Source organism: Castor canadensis, chromosome 12, assembly GCF_047511655.1.
Source record: "Castor canadensis chromosome 12, mCasCan1.hap1v2, whole genome shotgun sequence".
NCBI classification, from domain to species: domain Eukaryota; kingdom Metazoa; phylum Chordata; class Mammalia; order Rodentia; family Castoridae; genus Castor; species Castor canadensis.
Window position 1 is genome coordinate 65483930 of NC_133397.1, and position 25863 is coordinate 65509792.

Here is a 25863-nt window from a genome sequence, read left to right on the forward strand (position 1 = left end):
AAATTAGCAGCTGACTTCTTCATAATGAAGCAAGCAAACTGGAGGAAGTCAACTCATTTCCTAACCTTCACACAGACTCCTGTGCCTGGAGCAAACTCTAGGGTGAAGTGTTGTCTAATTATACAACAATTATCTACTCTTTTAACTTGAAAGACTATTCATCATACTTTCCCCCCACCAGAAAAGAACATCCTTTGACTTGGTAATGATCAAACTACATTCTTAAGTATAGAGAAAGGCAGAAATTAGAGCTTCCGTTCCTATGCAAAGAGGAGTTCTGTAATGAGCTGTCTTATCCTGCTCCATTTTTTTCTGAGCCACGCAGCCTTCCCTGCGGACAGTCAGCCTGATGTGCTAAACAATGCGTTGGTGCCTAGTCTCCCTGGTGAGGGTTAATTACAACACTGCGGCTCAGGAAGGAAACATTCATTCTCTTGCCTTCAGTCTTCACCCACTCCTGTGCTTTGCTCTCAAACCAAAGGACTTTCTTGTCTTGGCTCCCAGTGCATTCTGGGGTCCTTTTTCTGGGTTTTATACCCAGAATCCCTTGCTGGACGCCTGGGTTGCATCCATGTTAAGGCAACCACTGTAATGCATGGCACTGTTGTGCGTTGTTTTCTAACATTTCTTTTAGGAAAATAGTTAAGTATGCTCCACCATTGCAGATAAGGAATGGTTGCAGAAGGAGGCAGTGTTATATAAAAGACCCCTCCCTCATAATGCAGAGCAATGGAGAATTACTCCTTTTTCTATTCTAATTGCATTAATTCTTCCCACTTGTGAATTTTTTCATGGCTAGGGATTTCATAAGATGTCTCCCTGGGAAACTAGATGGCTATGGATTGCTATGGCTTCAATTATCAAATGCAGAGTCTGTTCTTAGTCTCATTATCAGGGCAGGGGATGAGGAGGAGCTAAACACAGGATTTTAAGAAATCAGTTCTGGAGTCTTTATTGATTAATCAGAATTCCCATAGGTTATTGATCTTGACTCTAAAATCGTGTTTGCTTTGAAGCTATTGAGTGCCAAATAACTAAAGGTCCATGAAAGTATCTGAAACCAGGTTTCTAGTTCAGGGCAGTGCTCAGGTATGAATGTCTGCTAATTTTCTTAATTCTAGGTGGAGGGTAAGTTAGATACTTGTAGGGGTGCATTTGGTTGCTACAAATGACTCAGGGGAGCTGCTGGCATTTATGTGTGGGAGCCAAGGATGCTGGATGCCCTGCAATGAGTGGTACAGTCCTACACAAGGAAATGTCTCATATCCCAAACAATTTTGTGAATGTCCCTCCAGCTATTCATACAGGTGAAAAACATGCTTATAATTACCCTAACCTAGAACCTAGTTCTGATTTTTATATAAATACAGCAAATTATTTCCTATTCTGCTTATAATGACACAGACTTACTATTTTTACAGATCTAGAGTCCAGCAGTCCAAAATGGAGTTTGCGGGCCTAAAATCCTTCTGGACATTATAGGGACATAGCCATTCCCTTGATTTTTCAGATTCCAGAGTCTGCTTATATTCCTTGTTCATGGCCCTTTCTTCCATTTTCAAGGCTGGCAGTGTAGCATCTTCAAACCTGTCCCTCAATTTGACCCCACTTTCACTGACAAGGATCTTTGTGATTTTGTTCAGTTCACACAGATGGTCCAGGATCATCTCCTTATCTCAAGATCGTTAATGTGGTCACATCTGCAAAGTCCCTTGTGCTCTGTAAAGTAACACTGAGTAGTGCCCCTTCCTGTGGCTAATACAAGACCCCCTGGGGATGCCTGAAACTTTGCATAATACTGAGCCCTGTGTATACTGTTTTTTTTCCCTACATGTGGATATGATATAGTTTTGTTTATAAATTAAGCACAGCAAGAATTTAACAATAATAGTTAGTAATAAAATAGAACAGTAATTACAATATACTGTAAAAAATTGCCAGCATTGCTACTCTTGTGCTTGGGGGTATTATTAAGTAAAATAAGGATTACTTTATCACACACATTGCAATATCATAACAATGGATCTGATAACCAACACAGCTATTAAGTGACTAATGGGAAGGTAATGTATATAGTATGGATACTTCTGCATGAAGGAATAATTCATATTCTAGGCAGAAGGGAGCATGAACTTTCTTCATGCTACTCAGAATGGTGCACAATTTCAAACATAAATTGCTTATTTCTGGAATTTTTCTTCAAAAATTCTTGGAACACTAAAACTGGAAAGTGATATTGAGGATGAGGACAAGCTGCTGTGTTCATAAATTCCCAGGATTAAGATGGAGACATCTTTAGGAGTCCATTATTGTGCCTATCACATAAACAGTATTTTGGATGGTTTTTAATATGCCCTGGATTTTCTAGGAACCTAACAACTATAGAATGAGGAAAGATTTTAAGTCAGGCATTGACGTGCATGCCTGTAATCTCAGCTTCTCAGGAGGTGGAGACAGGAGAAGGATCACAAGTTGAAGGCCAACCCTGCCAAAGTTAGGGAGACCCTGTCTCAAAAATAAAATATGAACAAAAAGGCTGAGGTATAGCTCAAACGGTAGAACATTTGCCTGACATGAGCAAGGCCCTGGTTTGATTCCCAGTATTGAAAAAAAGGAAGGAAAAAATGAAAATGAAACCTTTCTCCTGCATCTGTTGCTTTCACATTCTCTTTATTCTGAATAAAGTTGTAAGCCTAGCACATGCATCCTCTGTCCGAATGCTGTGTGCCTAAGCATTTCCATAGTGATACAGACAATTGATTATAATTGCTTTTCTCTTATTTCTTTGTCATAAAATAGTTAGGACATTATACTGATTTTTGCCCTTGAAAATGCATGTATAGCCAGACTTATAGATTATAAAATCTATAAATTTTGTCTTAGTATAATAAAGGGAAATTATAAGATATTTGTTATACAAAAGTGGGGCATTGAGTGGGCTGTGTGCGTCTCAGATTCCTGCTACTTGACTTAGTTGAAAAGAATCTATCTTCCATGCATTGGATTTCAAGCCTTCAACTTCCTTCAAAACTTGCCTGAACATACCTTTGCTATGGTCATCAAGCAGTCCCCCCATGACATGCTCCATAGTTCTGGTAAGCCCTCTATTCCCAAGATCATGAGTTTTCCCAAAGGACTTGTATCACCACCTATCACTGGTGGACCAGTTAAAGGTTCTTATCTGAGCCTCAATTCTTTCTCTCTCTAATGTGGCAACCAAGCAGCTCAGGTAGAGACAGCTTTGTCACAAGACAGAAACAGCCAACAGCCAAGTAATGTTTTCAGGAAGCTGCTCAGGAGAGAAATTGGACAGGAAGTAGAATTAGTGTACATGATGAATGAACTGTGTTTTTAAGTCACTGAGATATGGGGGTGTGCCTGTTACCCAGCAGGTCGTAACCTACCCTGACTAACACAGGTGGACTACATGGCCTTCTTCTGGGACCTAACTGAACTCCCTTCCTATGACTCACCCCAGTCCAACCACCCAAGCTTTAGTGCCAAGCCTGTTCCTGCTTCAGGGTCTTTGCTTTTAGCTGTGCCTTCTATCAGGAATGGCTTTTCCTGTGATGGAAGTCTTCATCATATTATTCAGTCTTTGTTCAAACACCACCTCCGCAGCAATGCCTTCTCTGATCTCCTTATTCGAAATATCTCCCTTCTGTTTTCCACTTCCACTCTCTATCCTCCTACCCTTTTTACTGTAGCACTTTCTGGTATTCAAAATTATATACTTTTACTTTACTTGTTGTCTACCTCTCTAAATGGAGACTAGGGCTTTTTGTTGTTGTTCTCTGTTGTAGTATTAGGATCTAGAAAATGCCTGGTACATAGTTCATGTGTATGTTAATTGCACTAATGATCCTAATTATTTAATCATTCTCTATATTCTTGCTCTTTCCTATGAGTGACTTGTTATCAAAGAGGTACAATGTGGTCTTCCAACTTTGAACGTGCTCGTTTCATGGCTTGCTTTGGCATAAGAATAGACTTGAAAAAGTGCTAGTATGTGTCTGTTTACCTTTTGTACCTTGCTATTGCCCTTAGAACACACCTTGGATAATTGTGGAAGGATGAAAGACATGTGACCAGAGCTGAGCAGTCCAGTCATCTCTGCTGAGGCCAAATTAGATTATTTGACAGCTAGTTGACTCTGGACATGTGACTGAGTTCAGTCAAGAATCAAACAAGCCCAAATCAGCTGGGTACTATAGTCTAATGAAATAAACAATTATTTATCTTATACACCACTGAGATCTTATGGTTGCTTGTTACATGGCATTATTGCAGCAATAAATAACTGATACAACTGGAGCTCAGTAAATACCTAATGAGTGTGGATATGGAGATGTTCTTTCATAACCTGCTCTGCTTCCTGTCTTACTGATTTGACCACCTGTACATTAAGTCCCCAGCTTAGTAAACCAGGAGAAACCTTTTAAAAAATTTTATTCATATTTGCATACAATGTTTGGGTCGTTTCTCCCTCCTTCCCACACCCCCTCCCTTAGCCCCCGTCCCCTAGGAGAAGCCTTAACTCTTTCCTTTTCCTCATGTTTAAGCTTACTCTAGTAGTTTATTAAATTATTCAACTTCTAATCTATGGAATCTGTTTTTTTCAACCCATATATCTAATAATACTTTTCCTTAATGTAATTATTTCCTTTTTGAAATTTCTACCAATGATTTCTTCCCAACATTCTCTCCACTTGTATTAATTTTATTAGTTTCAAAACAAATATGAATTTATAGTTAGATCAAAGATTCAAGAGTCATTTTGAAAAACTGCTTTCACAAATTCCCTTGAAAAACACCTAGGAAATAATCTTTTAAAAAATGAGAGAACTAGAACTTGAGTAAGTTCAATAATGGAGAAAAACAAACACCAACAAAAGAAAACATATTCCAGACCATTGGTTCTTAACTGTCTAATATTAAAATTAATTTATTGTTCTGCATATAAAATGATAGGATTATTAAAAAGAAATTAAAATGGATCTAACATCATCCCTATGGTCATGTCACCATCATTCTCTTGCTCTTCTAAGTATGAATTAATGATTGGACTCATGTGACAACCACAATAACTCAGCCATCACGTCTACCAGCAGCCTGAAGTGAGTTTCCATTACCGAGACTCCATTAACAGTTGGGAGGGTAATGAATTACCACAGTGCTTATGAATTGTGATTTTATGTTTTTTCCTATTCTAATTTTATCCATGGATAAGTTTTTAATGCAAGAGATGGAAATTCTAAATGAAAAGTATTTGTTTCTTCAGTGCATCATGCTTCCTCCTGCCCAGGGTTTTCACAAATGCACTTAATTTGTCTACAACCTGTTCCTTGCTGCCTGGCTTTACTTCTCTTCATTACTTAGGATTGTGTTTAGTTCAAATGTATTTGATTACAATTCTGTTAATCGTGGGCTTAAAGAAATAGAAGTTGCACCTCTTTTCATAATGAGAAGCCCTAAGCTAGGCACTGTAGGGCTGTATGTGGATCAGTGATGTGCTCTAGGGAATCCTAGGCTTTTCCTAACTCACTCATCCACAATATTTGGTGGGTAGAGGTTGTTCTCATAGACTAAAAAGGTGCTGCTGACTTCTAGGTCTCTCGCTTGTGTTTCAAAGAAGAAGGGGAAAAATCAAAAGGTAAAAAACCCAATTTTCCTTGTAGTTGCTGCGTTTTTATTCAGGAAAAGAAGCTTGACCTAGAGTCTTTCTTTTGCATGCCACTACCCTAAATTCTCATGTGGTCTCTACTCCCTGCAAGGAAGGCTGGGACCTTGACAGCATCATTAGTAGGGGATGGTAAAGGAGAAGAGGACTGTCAATGGCTTTTGCATAGTCGGTCTATAGTGTCTGCCACAATGGCCACATCTTCCACCCCACCATAATTCTTACTTCTCCCTTAGATCTTACCCCAAACCATTTAGACAATGTGCATTTTTTGTGTACTCTCATAACATTAATATTCTTTACTAGCTCTTAATACAGTAGTAATTATACATTGATTTGAATAATCATTGAATTAATATCTTATCAATCTCTATCTCCCACTTGAGAATAAGTTCCTTGAGGGCAGAAATAATGCTTGGTTCTTGCTGTATATTGTTTTCTTGGAGCCAGGATATTAGGCTATCTATGACTGTTTAACTTTGCATTTACACAGCATGCAGGTGTTTGGGTGTTAGTAGAACATAATTACCACTTCAAAAGCAAAGCGATGATGAAAATAAAACAAGCCAGACTTGATTTGTATTACTAACACATTAGAATCCAATAACCTGCATGCAACAATGATTTTTAAGCCACAAATAAGGTTTATTTATATTTCCTCTTCAACAGTATCTACTTGCTTGCCATATTCATATTGTTTATGAGAAAGGAGAGTCTGGAAAAAAATGAAACTCAATGTGCTAAAGGTAAAGTTTAATTTAAAAAAATTGCAATGTTTATTTTCCCTCTCTAAATGTTATTAAGATTTGAAATAAGCAGTTATATTAATCACAGGCTTGTTAAAGCTCTTGCAAAATGCACACTCAAGCTGCAAAAGCCTGTACTACTGTACTTTGCTTATCTGTTACATTTCCCTGGGTTTTGTCAGTGTCTATGTCTGCTCATGAGGCTGTCTCTCCTGGGATTCTGGGTAGAGTGGCAGGAAGAAAAAATGAAGTGTAGAGTTCAGCCTGCCTCTGTAGCAGAGCAGCTTCAATTCTCTGAGAACCACACCAGACTCCCTTCCTGCTCTTCCCAACGTGGGGTCATCTCTTGCAGGAATTCAGCTGGACAGTGAGTGTGCAGCTAGAGTACTTTCCTTGTGTTTATGTCATTATCTGGTGGGGCTCCTAAGCTGAGAGGCTAAAATCTTCAAACTACTGTGCAGAACAGAACCCCCTCCCACTGGTTTTCTGAATCAATAACTCATTGTGTGGTTTATTTTTTCCTCTCCTTCACCTGAAGGAACCTGGAAAATCCCTGTGTTACTGTGTGATGAATAAAGGGTAAAAAAATAAATGATATTATTTAGGAAATTGAAAAGTTTCTTACCAACATTCATTTAATTCACCCAACAGAATAAACTTTAGAAAGTACTTATTTAGCTTATTCATAGCCCTGAAACTTAAATTTGAACATAGCATTAAAATGTTTGTATCATTTGTATTTTATAGTAAAGATGCAAAAATGTAAAAAAAATTAGCAAGCAAATTTAGCAGTATGCTACAAGAATAAAACACAAGACAACATAGTATTTGTTATAGCTCTAAAATGCTTGAAACTTAGGAAATTGGGTAACAAAAATGTTTTAATAGATGCCAAAAAAATTGGTAAATTAAATATCTAGATCTTTAGCAAACTAAATCTTTAGCAAACTGGGGATTGAATGGTGTAAATTTAAAATGTCTGTCTTAAAACACGTATGCAATATATTTAGCAGGTATTTGGGGAGAAACATTCTAATTACAGTTATGGATAAGAAAAAGATGCTTATAATTACCAGAGACATTTTTCTGAGGTATCTAGTAAGAAAAGAAGTAAAGGATACAGATAACAGATATAAGATAAAAATAATTATTTATAGACAATATGATAATCTCAGGAAAATCTGAGAAAAATAGAACCCAAAACATTAGAACTTCTAATGAGCTAAGATATGGGCCATTAGCTTAGCTAATTTCAAAATAACTAGTAAAAAAACAAGTATCTTTCTAATCCATCAACAATAATCCATTGGAAAACAAATGGGAAATCCAGCATGGTGGAACATGGCTGTAATCCCAGCACTTGGGAGGCTGAGGCAGGAGGATCTCCAATTCAATGTCAACCTGAACTAGATGGCAAGTTCAAGCCCAGCCTGGGATACATAATGAGACTCACCTCAAAACAAAAACAAAAACAAAAACAAAAAACCAAAGGGCAAAACCAAACAAAACCACCACCACCATCACCAAACAAACAAAACCAAGGCCTGGAGGAGTATCTTAAGTAGTAAAGTCCCTGCCTGGTGAACCCAAGGCCCTAAATTTAATTCCCCCTGCCAAAAAAGAAAAACAAAAACCCAAAACAAAACAAACAACAAAATAAATGAATAAATAAATAGAAAATGGAAAAATGATTGCATTTGCATTAGCAACTCAAGCTGTTAAATTTATATGTATAATATTTATAATTTATACATGTGACATGCATAGTAATATAACATATATAAAACTTCTAAAGAAATGTGCAAGTTCTAAATGAAGAAAACTATGAAAAAGTCACAGAGGACAGCAGAGTGAAGCCTGTCTATGACATACCACATTCATACGTTGAAAAAAACTTGTTAAGCTAACAGTTTTCTCCAGTGGTAATTTCTAAATGTAACTCCTCTAATGCATTTCCAGTGAATATGCCAAAAGGACTTCAGTAGTTGTATTTTAAATAATGAATTCAGCGTTTATCAGGAAGGATAAATGCATACCACATGCACTTAAGATAAATAGCCATATCATGTGTTCTTTCTTATAGAAGGAAATTTTTAAAAAGTAGTGAACTTGCAAGTATAATAATAATCACTAGGGACTGGAAGGGTGCTGGGGGAAAGGGAAGGAGAGTGGAAGAAAGGGAGGCTGGGTATGATCAATGCATGTAATATACATGCATGGAAATGTCACTCAGTATCCCATTAATATGTATAATTAACATGTGTTCATAAACATAATAATTTGCATAATAAAAAGAGACAATTAAGAAAATTCAATGTAGGACAAAGGTAATATCTTAAATTGGTAGGTAAACAGGCATTCAAAAAATGGTGTTTGGACAACCAGAGACATATATGTCATTTAAAAAGGATATAATCTAAATCTAAATTATTGAAGGATGGAAAATTTAATTCTAAACCGTAAAAATTAAAATTGCTCATATTTATTTACTTATGGATTGACAAAGGCCTTTCTAAAATACTACCAAAGAGAGAATTTTTAGAAAGGTAGATATAAAATAATTTAAGGTAATCACTGAAGAGTAAATTGTAACTAACTGGAGACACTAAAAATAACTGTATTATATGACAGCTAATAGAGTAAATCTTTACCTCAATATTGAGTTTATGCAATTAAATGTGTACCTTAACAATTAAGATTTAAAAGTGTGCTGAATTACAAAAATAAAAATTAAAGGGATGATAAATTTACAAAATATACTTACTAGTAAGAAATGCAAACAAAAAGAACATTTTAAATCTTTCAAATTGGGCAAAAAGATTCTGAAATCGTTAGGAATATAGGCAAAGCAACACTCCTATAAGCTGGTCTATACACTCTGACTCATGATGCTATATTGCTTACGTCTCTGAAGACCAATTTGGTAGAATGAAGCAAAAGCCTAAAAGTGTCTAACACTCTGAAAGACAACTTTTCTCCTAAGAATTTATCCTAATAGTCACACATGTTTGCAAGTTTAGTTAAAACATACTGGGCAAAAATTACATATTGTAGCAAAAACTAGAAATACCTATTCAATCTAAGGATGAGGGATTATTTAAATTATGATACTTTATAACATTCAGCATGGTTTTATAGAAGGAAGTTTATTACATGAACTGTTTCTTACTTTACTGTGTTAAATAAAAAATAAAATTACATATGCTAAAGGACTGCTGTAGTTTGAAACTTGCATGTCCACCAAAGGCCCAGGAATTGAAGGTGGTGGTCAGCAGCCTGAGTGTGCTGGGGACGTGGAGGAGCCTTTAGGAAGAGGGGCATAGTGGGAGGAGGTCAGGTCACTGGGGGTGTGCCCATGGAGGGTACTATTCCTCTCTCGTGGCTTCCAGCTGCCATGAAGTGACTAGGCCTCCTTTGCATGTGTTCCTGTTGTGATGTACTGTGTCACCACAGGCCCAAGACAAGAGTGCTAACTGACCATGGACTGAAGCCTCTGAAACCTGAGCCAAAATAAACTTCTTCTCTTATTAAGTAGATTGTCTCAAACATTTTGTCACAGTATTGGAAAGTTGTCTAAGACAAGGATTATAGTTATGAAAAAGATTCTATGCATAGAGAAAATGTCCTGGAATGATATCATTCCTAAGAATTGGTGATAGTGGTATTTAAGCAGTTAGACAAGGGTTGATTTGGCTTTCATTTTTCTTCACATATTTTTTGTGAGTTGCTAATTCTCTTTAATAAACATAATATTTTATGGTTTAAAAAGTAGGCACATAAAATGTGATCAGAAGGGAATTTGGAGTTGTTGCAGATAATAACCAAGGATTTTTCTTCTTAGAAAAAATAGCTTAAATTCATACCTAAATAATGAACAGCCTCCAAGAATCTTTTTAGGATCCTTCTGGACTCATTTGCTTAATCAGAACACTAGTAATTTGATTTTTTTATATTGCTGTGTAAATGTTTTATACAAAACAGCTTTTGTTATTTCATCTGCTCCATGTCTGTTTTTTCAGACACTGAAATTTATTGAATTTGTGCTGTTTTCAAAATTCTGAGGATGGGCTAGGAGGAAATAGAGCAAGGAAATGTCTAGCCAGGTATACAAGGAAAGGGAGAAAGGAAAGACAGACAACGAAGAAAGGATGAAAGTTTCCAGATGACATGTGGGTCCAGACAGAGCCTGGCAGAAAGCCCAGGCTTGGAAAACTTGCCTTTTCCCTGGGACTGGTGAACAGCACAGTTGCACTGATGAAGATGCTGGAAAGCTGCACTGTCAACTCTCTACCCCCACACCCTGAGCAGCACTGCACTATGTCCTTAATCCCCAGTCCTTAAAACTGGCTGGGACTGTGATCCAAAGGCCTTTCCTGATAACATCATTCCAAGTTAGACAATTACTGATTTACATGGAAGTATTAAGAAGAACAGAAGCAAAGCCAACCTCGTTACACTACTCAACCACAAATGCAGAGCTCCTCAGAAAGACCATTGTGACAGGGACAGGGGAAGGTCTTCTATCAGCCATCTCAGCTCATGATGACAGATCCCCACGTGCTCTTCATCAGTCTCCTTGGTAGGTGTATGATGTTGTTTTGTATAAAAGCAACTTTGGACACTTATGTCTCATACTAGCCCAGTCTCTGGAACTAAATTTGTCTTGATTCTCTGCAATCTTTCCTACTCAAAGAGTAGGCAACTAGAATGAACACATTCCCATTTTAAAATACAAGCGAGACCTTGGAGGTAGAAAGAAGTCTCTATCACCCCCACTTTGGTGTGACTTTAATCAGCTATGCTTCTCTTAGTTCAATTCAATTCACGAAATTGGATTGAGTTGTGAGGAGCTTGGAGCAGTAATTTGGGATTGTGTATTTATGAGGCAGGACTGGGGAGCACCTAAAGCAGACTCAAGCTGGTTATAGCATTATTGGTGGGAAGCCTCCTGAAAGGGAAAGGATTCTATCTCTGTCTTCTTTGCATTCTGTCTAGCATTTTAGGCTACCAGTGCTTCCTCTGGGTCACTGAAAACCCATGATGGTTTTGGTTTTACTGATATTCCACCTGAATTTTGGACACGCTAACTTTCAGACCCCTTACCATTTCTGCTGGGAACAGAAAAGAGCTTTGGTACAAATTTAAACGATGGCTCCAGCAAAGATTCAGTTTTGTTTACTGTCTTCCAGTTGCTATTTGAAGAGCCCAGTTAAGTTGTCCAATTAACTACGTATAAAGTTTCCCACTCAGGGCTGTTTGTATTTTGGATCCCAGTATGAATTCTAGGGCATTTTAAGCCCTGTCTGGCTTCTTGGAATGATTTTTAAAGTTCTTTGTAGGCTTTTCTTGTGTTTATCTAATTTCCTCTATCTAAAATCCTCTATTCATTGTTGCTTTGTTTTTTGAGACAGGATCTCACTAGTAGCCCAGACTGGTCTGGAACTCATGATCTTCCTCCTACTTCATCCTCCCAAGTGCTGGGATTACAGGAGTGTACAATCACACCCATCAGACAAATCCTCTTTTGGAAACATATTAATTATTCCAGAAGACATTCCTCCACAGTAAAGAAAAACTAATAAATCACACAAGGTGTTTATTTAAGCTTATGTTAATCTCCTCACATGCCACTAATTTGTACATGAGACCTTTAAAAATTAATATCTCAATTATGTTCTTTAAAAGAGAACATGGAGAGGTGCCTGGCCTGACTGCTCAGTGGCTTGGCATGAACTCAGGCACCTATGAAATGGTGAAGGAGACTGCTTACCAGTCCATTTGTGGCTTATGGCACTGGGTTGAGCACAGAGAATAATTGAGAGGGTTTTTTGTTGTTGTTGTTGTTATTTGAAATTGATGGTGATGAAGACAGAGGGAATGGGAAGGAACTCAGCATACTCAGAGCTATGAAAAATCCCTAACCCAGTTGATCTGAAGAGAAAATATCTTAAGATCCAGTTAGAGGATTCAAGGATGCAAGGTGGTTTTTAGGGTCCAGGAAGGGGGTCTCTGCTGCTGACAACTTGGTGCCAAGTGGAAAAAGGATTGCTGTGCCAACCTCCTACATCTGAGGCACACAACTGAGACATCTCTGGAGCACAGACTTGAGACATACAAGAGTCTAGGTTTGTATAAAACCAACACACACCACCCTGCTTTAGATTATTCATGTAGAGAAACAGGATACACCAGACAAACTCTGGCACGTAGTTTTCATGACCTGAAAGTCTCAGAAAAGAACCTAGAGTAAACAAGATAGGTGGTGACTTTTCTTGAGGGGGTCAATTTTCCATGTTGCTATGGCCTGGATATAAGTTGAATATGGCAATGCAATGTATGGCAATTTAATCTCTATTTGGACGTATTAAGAAGGTAGAAACTTCATCAAACTGTGGTGTTACGAGTGGCTTTTATAAAGAGGGAAGGAGACAAGAAAAGACAGACAGATATAAATGTGTGTTTCCTGTCCCTTGCTATGTGGCAAGAGTGCCCTTCATTACCTCAGGACTCTGCCAGCAAGAAGTCAATCACCAGATGCATCTGCTCAACTTGGACTTCCAGAACTGTGAGCCAGAATAACTTCCAGTCTGTAGCCATTAGCAAGTCATTAGCAACAGAGAATAGGCTAATACACTTGTCAATGACCAATTCTGAATTGGAAGTTAGTAAGGTAAAATGTGAGCGGGTACAGAATGTAGCTAACTCTAATCAGGTGGGAAGAAGATAAATGCAAAGTAGATGTGGGTAGGGTGAGGCTCTGCATGATTGCATCTTTGTGAATCAGATCATAAAATGCTAAGATAAAAATTGGGAGAGTCTAAACTTGAAGGAAGCCAAGTGTACACTCTACAGAGACTTCAAAACTTGGTCCCAGTGGAAAGGTATGGATGAACCCGAATGGCACTGGGCTGGTGAAGCTCCACTGTGAGAAGGTGCCCAGGACTGTATGGGCAGGACCCCTGTGAGGCACCCCCAGATTTAGATGACTGAGTAACCCCTGGTTTTAGAACCTTAGCTTTCCTTTATACAGGTGATTTTGCCATCTCTGCTTGTATAACTTTGTAATTCCAGGAAGGCATTTAAAAAAACTAATTAGACAATGAGGAAAGTAGTATGTGTGCACTGGTAAGTCTTGTGATCAGTTTATGCTGTTTTGTGTGTGACTTGCTTTTAGTATGTTGAAAATGAGAATCTAATATATCAGAGAATTTGGCTTACCAGATATGTAATTTTAATTGTTATGCTTAGGAGGATTTAATGAATTCATTTTGTAGTTGATATTTACATGCTCAGGAGAACCTCATTTGCTGTATTTATAAGTTTAATCCTTAGGAAGCTGAAATGCTTTAAGAGAATTTGATATGCTAAATTTAGAAGTTTTGACTTATTAGATTTATAAGAGCTGTGTTAGTTCTGAGAAGGATTTTGTTTCTCTTATTTATAGGTTGTTCTGTTGGGGATTTGAAGTTTTTAAAAAAACCAGATGTATTAAATTTCTGTTTATAGTTTGAAGTGTTTAGGGGAATTTAGCTAATCAAGTTTAAAAGTGCTACTTACACTTTTGAGAATATTTGATTTAAGTTTATAAAAATTTGTGACTAAGTAAAGTATGTAAGATTGCTTGAGTAGTTTGAAAATGATGTTGAAACACTTAGAAGAAAGGACCCCATCTCACACTTAAGGGCTAATTGAGCTTTAGTCAAAGGTCAAGAGAAAGTGGATAGTTAACACTTTAAGACACACAAACATGATTTAGAAAAAAGATTACAGGATTTACAACATATGTTTAAAGTCTGAGTAAACACTGCAAACTTAATAAGATTATCAATTAAAAATTGCACAGCTAAAAGAGTTTTGTGCAATGGACAAGTTCTTACTCAGATGTCAAACATGCCAGTGACACTCTTCATTTGAAGAAGGTGACTTTGGGACATAAAGAATTGGAAGTGAAAGTTGGGTGTGGTGGCCCATGCCTGTAATCCCAGCACTCAGGAGGCTGAGGAAGGAGGATTGAGAGTTTGAGGCCAGCCTGGGCTGCATAGAGAGACCCTGTTTTTATTTTTTTAAGAGAGAAAGAAAAAGAATTAAGAGGTGAGTGTATGGTTTAGGGGGTGTTATAAAAGACTTATGGTGGAGTGTGGGTGTCCATCCCCACAATGGTAAGGATGCTGAAAAACATTTAGCAAGACATTTTCTGGGCAATTGAGAGATTTTAAGTTAGAATTTTAGTGGGGAGGGATATTAATGTTTCACTCTGTTGCTATCTTATCTAACGTAGAAGGAATCTTGGAAGAGACTGCGACAGGAACGGGAATATGTCTAATAGACACAATGGTGCCGGGATTAATTAGAAATCATGTCAATTACTTTTCAGTGAGGTCTTTCTTGGGGGTTTGCACACCTTTCCCTCTCCTCTTGCCACAATACTCGATGAAGTGATTTTGTCGTGAAGTCCGGGAGGTTAAGCATCTTGCCTATTTCTGCACAGCTGGCATGTGGGAGAACCAGTGTTGGAACCCACCGTCTGTGCCCTTTCCTTCAGGTCACTCTACTGTCAAGTGCTAGAGATAAGATTATTAAAAGGCATGCTCAGAAAAGTCACTCTTGGGGGAGTCTCACATATTAGACATAGTGATGATACAGTTGAATTGGAAAGCAGATCAAGAAAAGAATTGTTTAAAAAAATGAGAAGTAGGGCAAGGCATCAGGCCTAAGGCTGTGTAGACACATTTCCTAGAACAGTTCATATGCTGCATTGAAACACACGATGGGGTCATGGTTAAAGCACTTTTTCATCCCTAAGGTTCCTCCTCCTCCACAGAGCTTCCCGTTTCCCCTCCCACTCCAGTGGCATTGCAGCCTTTCCAGGTGGCATGAGAGAGTTTGGGGCAATGTAGGCTAGTCCTTCAGTTTGTTCCCCAGTCCATGGCCACTGTATGCTGGAATTTTGCAGTATTTAAGAAACTAGTGTCGTAGACTAGGCATTCAGGCAAACACTCTACCATAGAACCACAGTCCCAGCTCTGGACCACACATTTAGACAACGAATATAGTTACAGGTCTTAGAGGGCTGGTGGAGGGTGGATTTGTACTGGAATTGCCTTAAGGTCAAAGAAATCAGAGGGAGCACTTCTTGTTGTCAGTGGAAAGAGTTAGGGGAAAATAGGGGTTGACAACAGTTAGACTAGAGAAGTGTTCATAACATATCTAGGCATTCCCAGTATGATTGTGAGAGACTGGAGGTATGGTGAATATGATCAACGTATTGTCTACTAGAGGTTTTCTCCTGGGACACAGTGGGTGTTGGAGACAACAGGGTATGGACCAGGAATGCTGTAGGGGTTCAGTCTGGTGGAGTGGGAAAGAGGCCAGGGTGAATTAGAACGTGTAGTTATTCTAGAGCAGTGTATTTTAATCAAAGGTGTTCTATGTTGCAGCACAGACTGTGGTGACTAGAACTTTGGTCATATTTTTCCTTTTGCATCACCATGTAGTATCGCACATAAACTTCATTGGGCCTGGTTTTCAGATTGTGTTGAGTATAGGAGGGAGGCACAGTCAGTTTGCCCATGATATACATATTTTGATGAATTTCCACTTCATGCCAGGCACTTGTGTAGGTGCTGGAAACAAGAATCAGATAAAGCATCCTTGTTGGCATGGAGCTTTCAGTATAGTGGGCAGGGAGATGGGGTAGAGACTAACAAATCAAAAGCAGTTACAACCCCACTGGATAAAGGCTATGAGAATACATAATAAGGATGCCTCATTTAGATTTTCAGGTGCAAGTTAGCTTCTAAGTGGAAGCAGTTCCTGAGCTAAGCTTAAGATGACAGCAAGGCCACTGTAGGATGCTGGTCCTACAGTAGATGGTGCTGGACAAGGCAATTCTAGTAGGGTGATGCTCTGTTCTGGCCATTTCCTTTAAATTAGCATGAAATCTCCTTTCTAGCTCACAACTGACAAACATTAATAAATCACTATGAGCATTTCCAATCTAGTGTTCTTAAAGTTAATTAAAAAACAAAACTCCATATTTTTCTCTGTACCATACTGTTCCTCCTCTTCCTCCTTCTTCTTCACGCCCCTTCTTTTCCTTCTGCTGTCTTTCCCCTCCTTCTCTTCCTTTTCCTTTAACCAATTAAGTCTTTCCCATATTCTCAAGGTAGTGTTAGGCTATGTTTCCAAGTTCCCTAAGTACAACCTTGATTGTTCGAGTTTTATGGTGTTTATGTCTCTGTCAGTCTTCAAAGACTGAGAGCACAAGGGTAAACTGTATCTTACTGCCTCAACATCTGGCACAGAGTAAGTAGAGGCTCAATAGTGGTTTGATGGATGGATGAGAAAGAGGCTGTTCCTCTCATTGCCATCCAATTTTACACCCCCCACCCCAGTATACTCTGCAAACACTGTCTCTTTATAGGTCACCAATGTTCTCTAATTGCCAAATCCAATGTTCTCATCATCCTTGGATTCAATGATGCTAATGAACACAGCCAACCTCAAGTCTACTTTCTTAACCTTTGTCTCTCCACATATCCTAACTTGCCACCTGTCTATCTGCTTCCTTTTTTCCATGCTAGTGCCTGGTAGGACATCCCAGTGAATCTTGAGGCTGTATCATAGAAATGCACACACATGTAGAGGAGATGTTCTCTACTTCTATTCCATTGGATGGCAATAACCCCTGTGCTTGGAAAACTCCTAAGTCTGCATTTTGATCCATGGCTTCCCATTCTCTAACTCCACCTCTCAAGTTGCTTCTTGGGCATTTCTAATTAATTCTATTTTCACATCAAATCCAACATAAACACTGTTCATTTTCTCCCCACTAACTCCTCCATTAACTCCCCAATTCAAATGTGAATTCATTCAGTTGAATCAATCTGTCATTCTCTACAAACACTTTGAGACTTTTGGGTTACATGCTTTTGTCATACAGTTTTTTTCTATCTAGAATGCTACCTTTTAAAAAGACACCTAAAAAACTAGCTAGCATTTGTTGCCCTTAACGCAGAGAAACTAAAGCAGATACCTTAAAGCAACTGAGGCCAATAGGAAAAGGGGAACAGGTACTAGAGAAAAGGTTAGATCAAAAAGAATTAACCTAGAAGGTAACACCCACGCACAGGAAATCAATGTGAGTCAATGCCCTGTATAGCTATCCTTATCTCAACCAGCAAAAACCCTTGTTCCTTCCTATTATTGCTTATACTCTCTCTACAACAAAATTAGAAATAAGGGCAAAATAGTTTCTGCTGGGTATTGAGGGGGGGGGAGAGGGAAGGGGCGGAGTGGGTGGTAAAGGAGAGGGTGGGGGCAGGGGGGAGAAATGAACCAAGCCTTGTATGCACATATGAATAATAAAAGTAAAATGAAAAAAAAATAAAAAAAATAAAAAATCAGAAAATTCTCTCTAAAAATCTTATCTAATCTTTAAAGCCCAATTCAGTTGACACCTTTTATGGTTTTCCTTGAACATGTTGAACATGACCTCCCTCATCTTTTCTTCTACAGAATTTATCTGTACAACACATATGAAGATCATCACTTAACATCTTACATTGTAGTTACCTCTAAATCAATCTTATTTGTCCCAATATGTAGCCTAAGTCCTTTAGGGAAAACACAATGTACCAATTTAGGAAGCATCGCCTTACCTTGGTGGCAGCATCCCTCAGTGGACTGAATATCTTTTTTAGGTTTGAGTGAGTGTTTCTCCCTCATGGTCATCATCCTACTATTTTCTAATTCAACAACAATAATAGTAACAAAGTCTTATGCTCCTACTATGTGATTTTACATTGAGAATTGCTATCTTTCCCAATGCAACCCATATTCCTTCTAGTTTAAAAAATAAAAACAAACAAACAAAACCCAGCCTTGAACATTAAGGACACTAGGGACTCCCAGGCAAGTGTAGTGGGACAGCTCCAGAAAGGAAGTGGGCATTGAACCTCTTAAGAGACAGTCCTGAAAACTAAATGCCCACTTGAAATGCAACAAACAAGTGTGATCTACATCAACACTGGCATTTGAGGTTCCTAATTTGAAGACCTGGTTGAGCTTCTAGTGAATGGCCATTCTCAGAGAACATCACAAGAATGCTTGGTCATGGGTTTCCAGGTCCATCTCAATTGATGCAAAGGATCCTGGAATCTAAGTCCAGCCTGTGGGTAGGGTAGGGAAGGACTTCTCTGAGATCATTATCCAGCAAAAAGGGTATGGTTCAAGGACAGACTGTAGGTCTAGTAGAGACCTGGCAAGCTGATGTGGCTGGGACAGAGTGGAATGAACACTAGAGACCAGGGGTAGAGTTTTTGTTATTTGTGCATGTCTTTGTTCTAGGTTCCTTTTCTGCTTTCTCAGACAGTGCATTTTGTCTTATCCCTTCGACTGTTATCCCTATCTGGATATTTACCTGGAAAATGAACCCTAATTCTTGCACTTAGCCACATCCCCCAGTCCTTTTGCTTTATTTTTTTAGCTTATTTTTCATAGAGGGTCTTGTACTTCCGCCTGGGCTGGCCTTGGACTTGAGAGCTTATTTGGAGGTTCTAGCAGGGGAGCGCAGCTACTCATATACCCTTGACCCAAGAACAGTCCTCCTCTATTGGGGATGGTCGTCCTCTTCCACCCAGCGAGCAACTTCGGGAGGGACACACATGGAGTTGTGAGGGAGGAAGGGGACACCCGCCTAGCCAGCCAGATCAGCCAAACAACCCTGGCGATCAATGGGGTGACAGATGTCACAGCCAGATCGCCCTCACATCCTGGCCTTGGACTTGGACCACAGTCCCCCATACCTGTCTCCCAAGCAGCTAGGAGCCAAAGGCACATGCCACCATACACTTTTGTTTTTTGATAGGGTTTCACTAATTTTTTGCCCAGACTGGCCTTGAATTCTATATCCTCCTATCTCTGCCTCCTAAGTAGCTGGGATTATAGGCATATGTTACTATGCTAGGCCCAAGACAGCTATATTTTTAATCCAGAGCATATCTTATATTGTCCAGAGACCATCTAGTTTAGCTGTTTCCTTTCACTCAAATATAACAGTCTGAGTAGTGAGCAACCTTTTCCTTTCATCTCCCTGAGATTACTTTGAGATTACCCTTCCAGGTAGAGGAGCAAGGACAGCAAGCCATTGCTTCCTGGAGCCTCCTGTTGCAGGTCAGGTTGCCTGTTTGTTGACCTGTCAACCCCCACAGTGGGGCTTAGGGATGGGACCCCCAACACCCTCCTAGATTTTGCTCCAAGGACAGACTGTTATCACCACCAGTCCCTATAACTTGAGGTGTCATCTTTCTTTTTTTTTGGTTATTGTTTTTATTACAGTAATTCTATCATCAACAAAATACAAGACTTGTTCACCAAAGAATCTGATGGGCATCTCAACTGGATAAATGCATGTTTTATTCACCTTTCTATGTTCTCCACATTCAAATTTCATAAAACATCACACATACCTTTTAGTTTTTACAGTAGAAAACAATTTTCAACTTTCAACTGTGAAAAATTACATTTCACAAGTAAAATTCTTGGTGTTTGCTGGAGTTAAGCTGGAGGTAGATCTGATCTGATTTGTCTTTGACTATTTAATTGTAGGTAACCACTGCCTTCCAAAACTAGGTATTACTTCTGAGGGAGGTGTCTTCTTTCCACCCCACCTCCATTTACAGAGAGATTACAGACAACATTCAATCAGTACTACAATCCACAACTGAGGATTTGTTTTTATCTCTTCATACATTTTGATTCTAGAAGGAAATTTGGATAATTTTAGCAAGCTTATTTGACTCAAAATTACACTGTAAGGAGTTTATTCTAAGGAAAGAAACAGAGATATTCTCAAAGATTTATGTGCAGAATATTCATTTCAAAGTTTCTTGTAATAACAGTAAGAAAAATCTACATTTACAAATAGAGGGATAAGTAATTAAATGGTTATAGCCACATAATATAACACATCCAACAAACACCCTATTTTAAAAATCATTTTATGATATGGAAAATACCCATGATATAATATAAAAAAAAAACCCAAAACCCAAAACAATAGCAGCTGAGTGCAGTTGCTCATACCTATAATTCCAGCTACTCATCAATCAGTGATCCAGAGGATGGAGGTCTGAGGCCAGTTCAGGTAAAAAGTTAGAGAGACCCCCATCTCAACCACAGCTTCCATTGTAGCAGGCACCTGTGATCCCAAAGGTGTAAGTAGGTAGATATCAGACCAAGGTTGGCCCAGACAAAAATAGGAGAGCCTGTCTGAAAAATAACTAAAGCATAAAATGGCTGAAGGTATGGCTTAAGTGGAGAGCATCTGGTGTGAGTCCCTGAGTACAAACCCCAGTACTTCCAAAAAACAATCAATCAAACAACCCAACAAAGTAAAAAAATCAACTATTGAAACCATTTTTAATTTTGATCTAAAATTTACTCTTAAAACTGTGAATGACTGTATGTGGCATAAACAGCACCATTATAAAAGTAAGTATAAGCCAGCATTTCAGAATTTTTACTGCTCAAATATCGATAATAGAATTTTAAAGTAATAGTTACATTTTCTTTATAATTTTATGTATTTTCCAAATATTCTTCTAGGAACAAGTTCTATTTTTCATTCATTGACATATTCGGTAAACACGTATAGGTGACTGTTAGATGTCAAACATATTGCTTTGTGCTGAGAAGATGAAAATAAACAAGACTGAACAGTTGTATTTCTTGCTGTGCTCAGAGTTTATACTCCTTTAAAATTAAGGTAAATAGTTTTAATAAAAAATTATTTCATTTGATTCAGTAATTTCATTTCTGGGAATCTATCCTCAGGAAATAGTCAAAAAAAGCAAAACAAAGTTACCATATAGAAACTCCATTAGAGCGTTAATTATAATAGCAAAAATCTAGAAATCACCTACACACCCAACAGTGGGGGAGGGTTGAGAAGCAGTCATAGCACACTCATTAATGGAATGCTATGAAACATTATGATTATGTTTCTGAAGATTTTTAATAACAAGGGAAAAGCTATTAATGTTTTCCATGGAAAAATGTAAGTTATAAAATTATATAGACTCTGACTTTAAAATTATGTACTGTAATACTCATAAAAGAAAATGAAATGTTAACAGGTGCGATTTTGGATGGTGAAGTCGTAGTTGATTTGAATTTTGTGTCTATGCTCTTCATAGTTCCCAAGCCTTTTGTGATAAATAAGGTTGAATTTTACAATCCAGAAAGCTAGGTTGTCATTAAAAATTAAAGTATATACAGAAAGACAATTTAACATTTTTTGCAACTCGGCATTTCCAGTTTGGAGAGAGATAATTCATATGGAAAGAGGTTAAACCCTTCCTACAAGGTTCTTGGGAAAAGAATAGATGGCCAAGCATGCAGAGAGACACATGTATCAGGGGCCTGAGGGGATGAATTCATGGGGTGCTTATCAGAGTAAGCAAGGAAAATGAGAAAGTGCACTTGAGGGATATAGTGACAGAGACTGAAGCCTCAATCCTAACTCCCACTTGAAGTCCACCCTTGGGCTTGCCATCCCTCACCTCCCTGGGCCATATCTGCACATTAGAGACATGGGGACATTTCTTGTTGCTGTCATTTCCTGTAGCTATGGCATCTAAGACCCTCTGATGTTTTGGGGCCGGTGTCACAGAGGGTCAGGACTCAGCCATAGTTGAAGAGAAAAACAATGGTAGAGCTGAGACTGGCCCTCTGACCAATTCAACTGTGAAGATCCTGACCCTGAGTCCCACCCTTCATCTTCTAAATTCTAGAGAAAAGAGCAGGGTTGTGGGACAGAGGGAGAGAGCTGTCTGCTGATGCTCTGTCAAGCTGCCAGTGCTCCAGCTCATGCTGACTGATAGGTCTCCCTAGAGCTCAGGCAATGCCCCAATGCAGTTAAAAATCACCAATTTACGCTTTAATTTAGGGAACATAAAAATGTGTGGGCAGAGCTGAAATGCCATCACATTTTCTTGCCCTGCTTTTTGGTTAAATAGAATGTATGATTTTTTATTTTTTAAGTTTAAGGAAGCTGCTATGAGGTTAAAGGAGCAAGTCAACACAGAAAGATTTACAAGTGTACTCACTTTCAGCAAAATGAATATCTGAAAACAAAAGTAGCATAAAAGATAAGGTAATGAAATAATTCCTTTTGCAACTGCTTTGAGTAATCGGTTTACCTTCTACATCTGAAATATAAATGGATTCACAGGACTTGTTTTGCGCACAATATACTAAGCACATAAGAGTTGCATAGAGGCAGGTACACATGAAACTCACATATCAGCATGGGACACCACTGCAAAGGATGGAAATAGAAATTTTCATGATTTTAAAACTGCTCAGCCACAGAAGCCAAAAAAGACTTCAGATTACCTGTAAATCATAAACAATCTTGCTGTTTTTGAAGATAAAGAATCTTCTTTTTTTGAAGTTTTCTCCTAGCTCCTTCTTTGGGTTTCTCACACCCACTTATTTCAACAAGGACACCAAAAGATGTCCACATTTAAAATCACAGTGGCAGGTGCTTTAAACATGACTTCACATCCCAGATAAACATCTAACACTCAAATTCCTGCAGACTAGGCATTAGAGACCAAGTACACACACACACACACTCTCTCTCTCTCTTTCTCTCTCTCTCACACACACAAATCAATGCCAATAAAGCTATATTCTGATGATCAGTCTTCCCTCATGCCACCTGAAGAGCCATTCCGTCCAGAATGCCAGCCTTCTGCTTGAAAATGCCAACCTTTTCACCTTCAATCAGCTTCCGAAACCCTAAACCTTTGATTGTAGGAAAGGAAGAGCTCTCAATTGTTTTTGCTAAGCACAGTTCCCTGTGGACACAGACAGGGTAAAAACAGTGACCTTCCCTAGCAAGAGAAATTTAGCCCCTGGGTAAGCTTCCTGGATCTCCCCTCTGTAGAGTTCCTTAAGAACATCCTGGTTGTCTTTCCTGAATGAAAGCTCCTGGCAGCACAGAGAAAGCTGAATTAGAATCTGGAGTATTTTATGATTCTGAGGAAATGGTCTCATTCAAATAGTACTGGAGAGTTGAAATGAGAACTAAAAGCTCCCAAATTTTCAGGAAAAAAGTGAAAAAAAAATGGAATTTTGACTAGGTATACTTAAAACACCAAGCAACAAAAGGTGCCTAACAGAACAGCAGGCCTGGAGGAATTTACAAAGCTCCAGTCAGGGGCTAGCCCCTTGGCTAAGCTCTAGGCATTTACCTTCAGGCTTTGGGGTAAAGGAAAGAAGGATTATGGAAAAGAACAAAGCAGAAGTTGAAAGTGTTGGGGAGATGGGTGGATGTGTGAAGAAAGGAACATTAAATGAAGAAAATGGGAGAGTGTGTTGGAAGAAGGGAAGAATGGTGATGGGTGGGAAAAATGGAGAAAAAGAGAGATGAAATAGATAGGAAAGTAACTCAGTGGGCAGGCAGTAAAAGCTCCAGGGCACGGGTGGTCAGTGTTGCCCTCTGACCACACAGGATTCAGCCCCAAACCTCCATAGCGATGCCTCTTGGGACGCTTTCTTACTCCCACAGAGGGCAAGCTCACCTGTCGAAGGCCACAGCAGTCATGGAGTAGATACTGGCAAAGACAGCAGCAATGGGGAAGAAGTTGTGGAACTTGCAGTAGAACAGGCCATAGTACCACTCGTTGTGGACAGCATAGGTGAAGTTCACCACTGTATTGAACGCAGCCATGGAGGCCTCCGCAAAGGCCAGGTTCACCAGGAAATAGTTGGTCACTGTCCTCATTCTCTTGTGGGCCAAGATGATCCACATCACCACCACGTTGCCCACCACAGAGGTCACCACGATGACCGTGTAGGCAGCTGCCCAAAGGACAATTTGCCAGGCCGGCTGCACGAACTGGTTGGGTTCTGAGGTGTTGGTGGAGATGTTTGGGAAGAGGTCTGAGTCCACCGGGAGGACGTTATCCATTTTTGCAGCTAGGCGGGAAGGTCCCGCTTCTGTACACAACACCCTCTTTGCAGTAGGGTCCTGTGGCAGGTGCTTGAGGTTCAGAGTCCTGCTTAAGCCAGACAGGAGGGAGGAAGTTTTCTGTCTTTGTAGGCAGGAGACTTGGTGCTCAGAGGAGAAATGCTTCTAGATGAGCTGCATGCCTGCCCCTCGTGGTCTGAATTCCTCCACTTTCAAGCTTCAGAAGCATTTGAGTTCAGAATCTGGAGACAGAGTCTTTTCTTCGTTAAACTGAAAAGAGGGGAAAAGCTATTCATCTGCCACTGTTCTACCAAGCAAGAGAACCCCGCCTTTCTGCACCTGCTTGCAACTCCTGTTCTCCCTCTCTGCGGCGGGAAAGGCAGAGCCCTGTGCTGTGTGAGGACTATTGGGGACGGGGGGGGGGGAAAGGGGAGACAGGTAGGAGGGCCCGCTACAGCTCTACCTGTAAAAGTTCTGATTCTATGGCCGGGATCCTGGAGCCTTGTGTCCAGCTGGAGGTTTTTCCTTTGCCTGCGCTGAAGCCGCCGCCGCCGGCGCCTCTGCCTGCAGCTTTGCTGGCGCCTCTTGGCTTGAGTCCTGCTCAGCTCCAGAGTTAGCAGTACCTCGCCAGGCTGCGCACGAGGCTTTTATAAGCCGCTGCACACACGTCACTTGGAAGGGGGCAGTACCTGGATGCGTACTTACCAGTCCCCGTGCGCAGCGCAGCAGCTGCGCCAGCTGTTGGCAACTGTCTCATTCCACCGCCGCAGCCACCACGCCTTTTGCTGCTTGTTACCTGCTTTGGGCGTTTGCAAGCCAGACGCCCCAGCACTCCGCGAGGCGGCGGTAAGTGGCCTGGGAGTAACTGAGCCAGATGGGATCCACAGCTGGAACCACAGTTGCACCTGTGATTCTGGGGGAAAGGAAGGATTTGGAAACAGCTGGAATGGACAATAAACTTCCACAGAGGCATCCCCGAGTCCTGCGACAGCTCTGCAGAGGTGCTTGCTTGTGGCAGCCGGAGGAGGGTGAAATGGGGGGCAAGGTGCCAGCGCTGCGCTCCCGGCCGTGCTCCAGCTTTAGTGCACCTCAGGCTCTTTCCCGGTGCTACAGTTGACAATCCCCGGCTTCAGGTGTCCGGAAAACAACTTTCCTGACGTCGTGTTCAGGAACTCCCTGTTCTCCCCAAATACCTAGCTCCTTTTTTTGGTGGACTGATTCCCTTGGGAAGCAGTGATAGGCTATAAGCGTTTGGATACCTTCTCCAGGCATCCTGGTGACTTTGGCGCCTAGCTCTAGAAGCTTAAACTTGGGCCCTCCATCTGATCCCTTAGGAACAGGTTTCCCGCAGGCACTGGGAACTGAGCTGGGCTGCGAAGCTTGGTGAGTTCAAGAGCCACCAGTAAACCAGTGTGCTTCCCACATGTATGGCTCCCGCTCTCGGCCAACACCCATTG

General features: G+C 39.9%; 1 protein-coding gene across 1 annotated transcript in view; it reads right to left on the bottom strand.

Moving 5' to 3' along the window:
* Positions 1–25495, bottom strand: part of Tacr1 (tachykinin receptor 1) — a 167909-nt gene extending 142414 nt beyond the window's left edge. Inside the window, exon 1 of the mRNA XM_074050070.1 lies at positions 24018–25495. Within this exon, the coding sequence (XP_073906171.1) occupies positions 24018–24406 (389 nt within the window). The 5' untranslated portion in view covers positions 24407–25495. The remainder of the gene's footprint in view (positions 1–24017) is intronic.
* Positions 25496–25863: the final 368 nt, after the last annotated feature.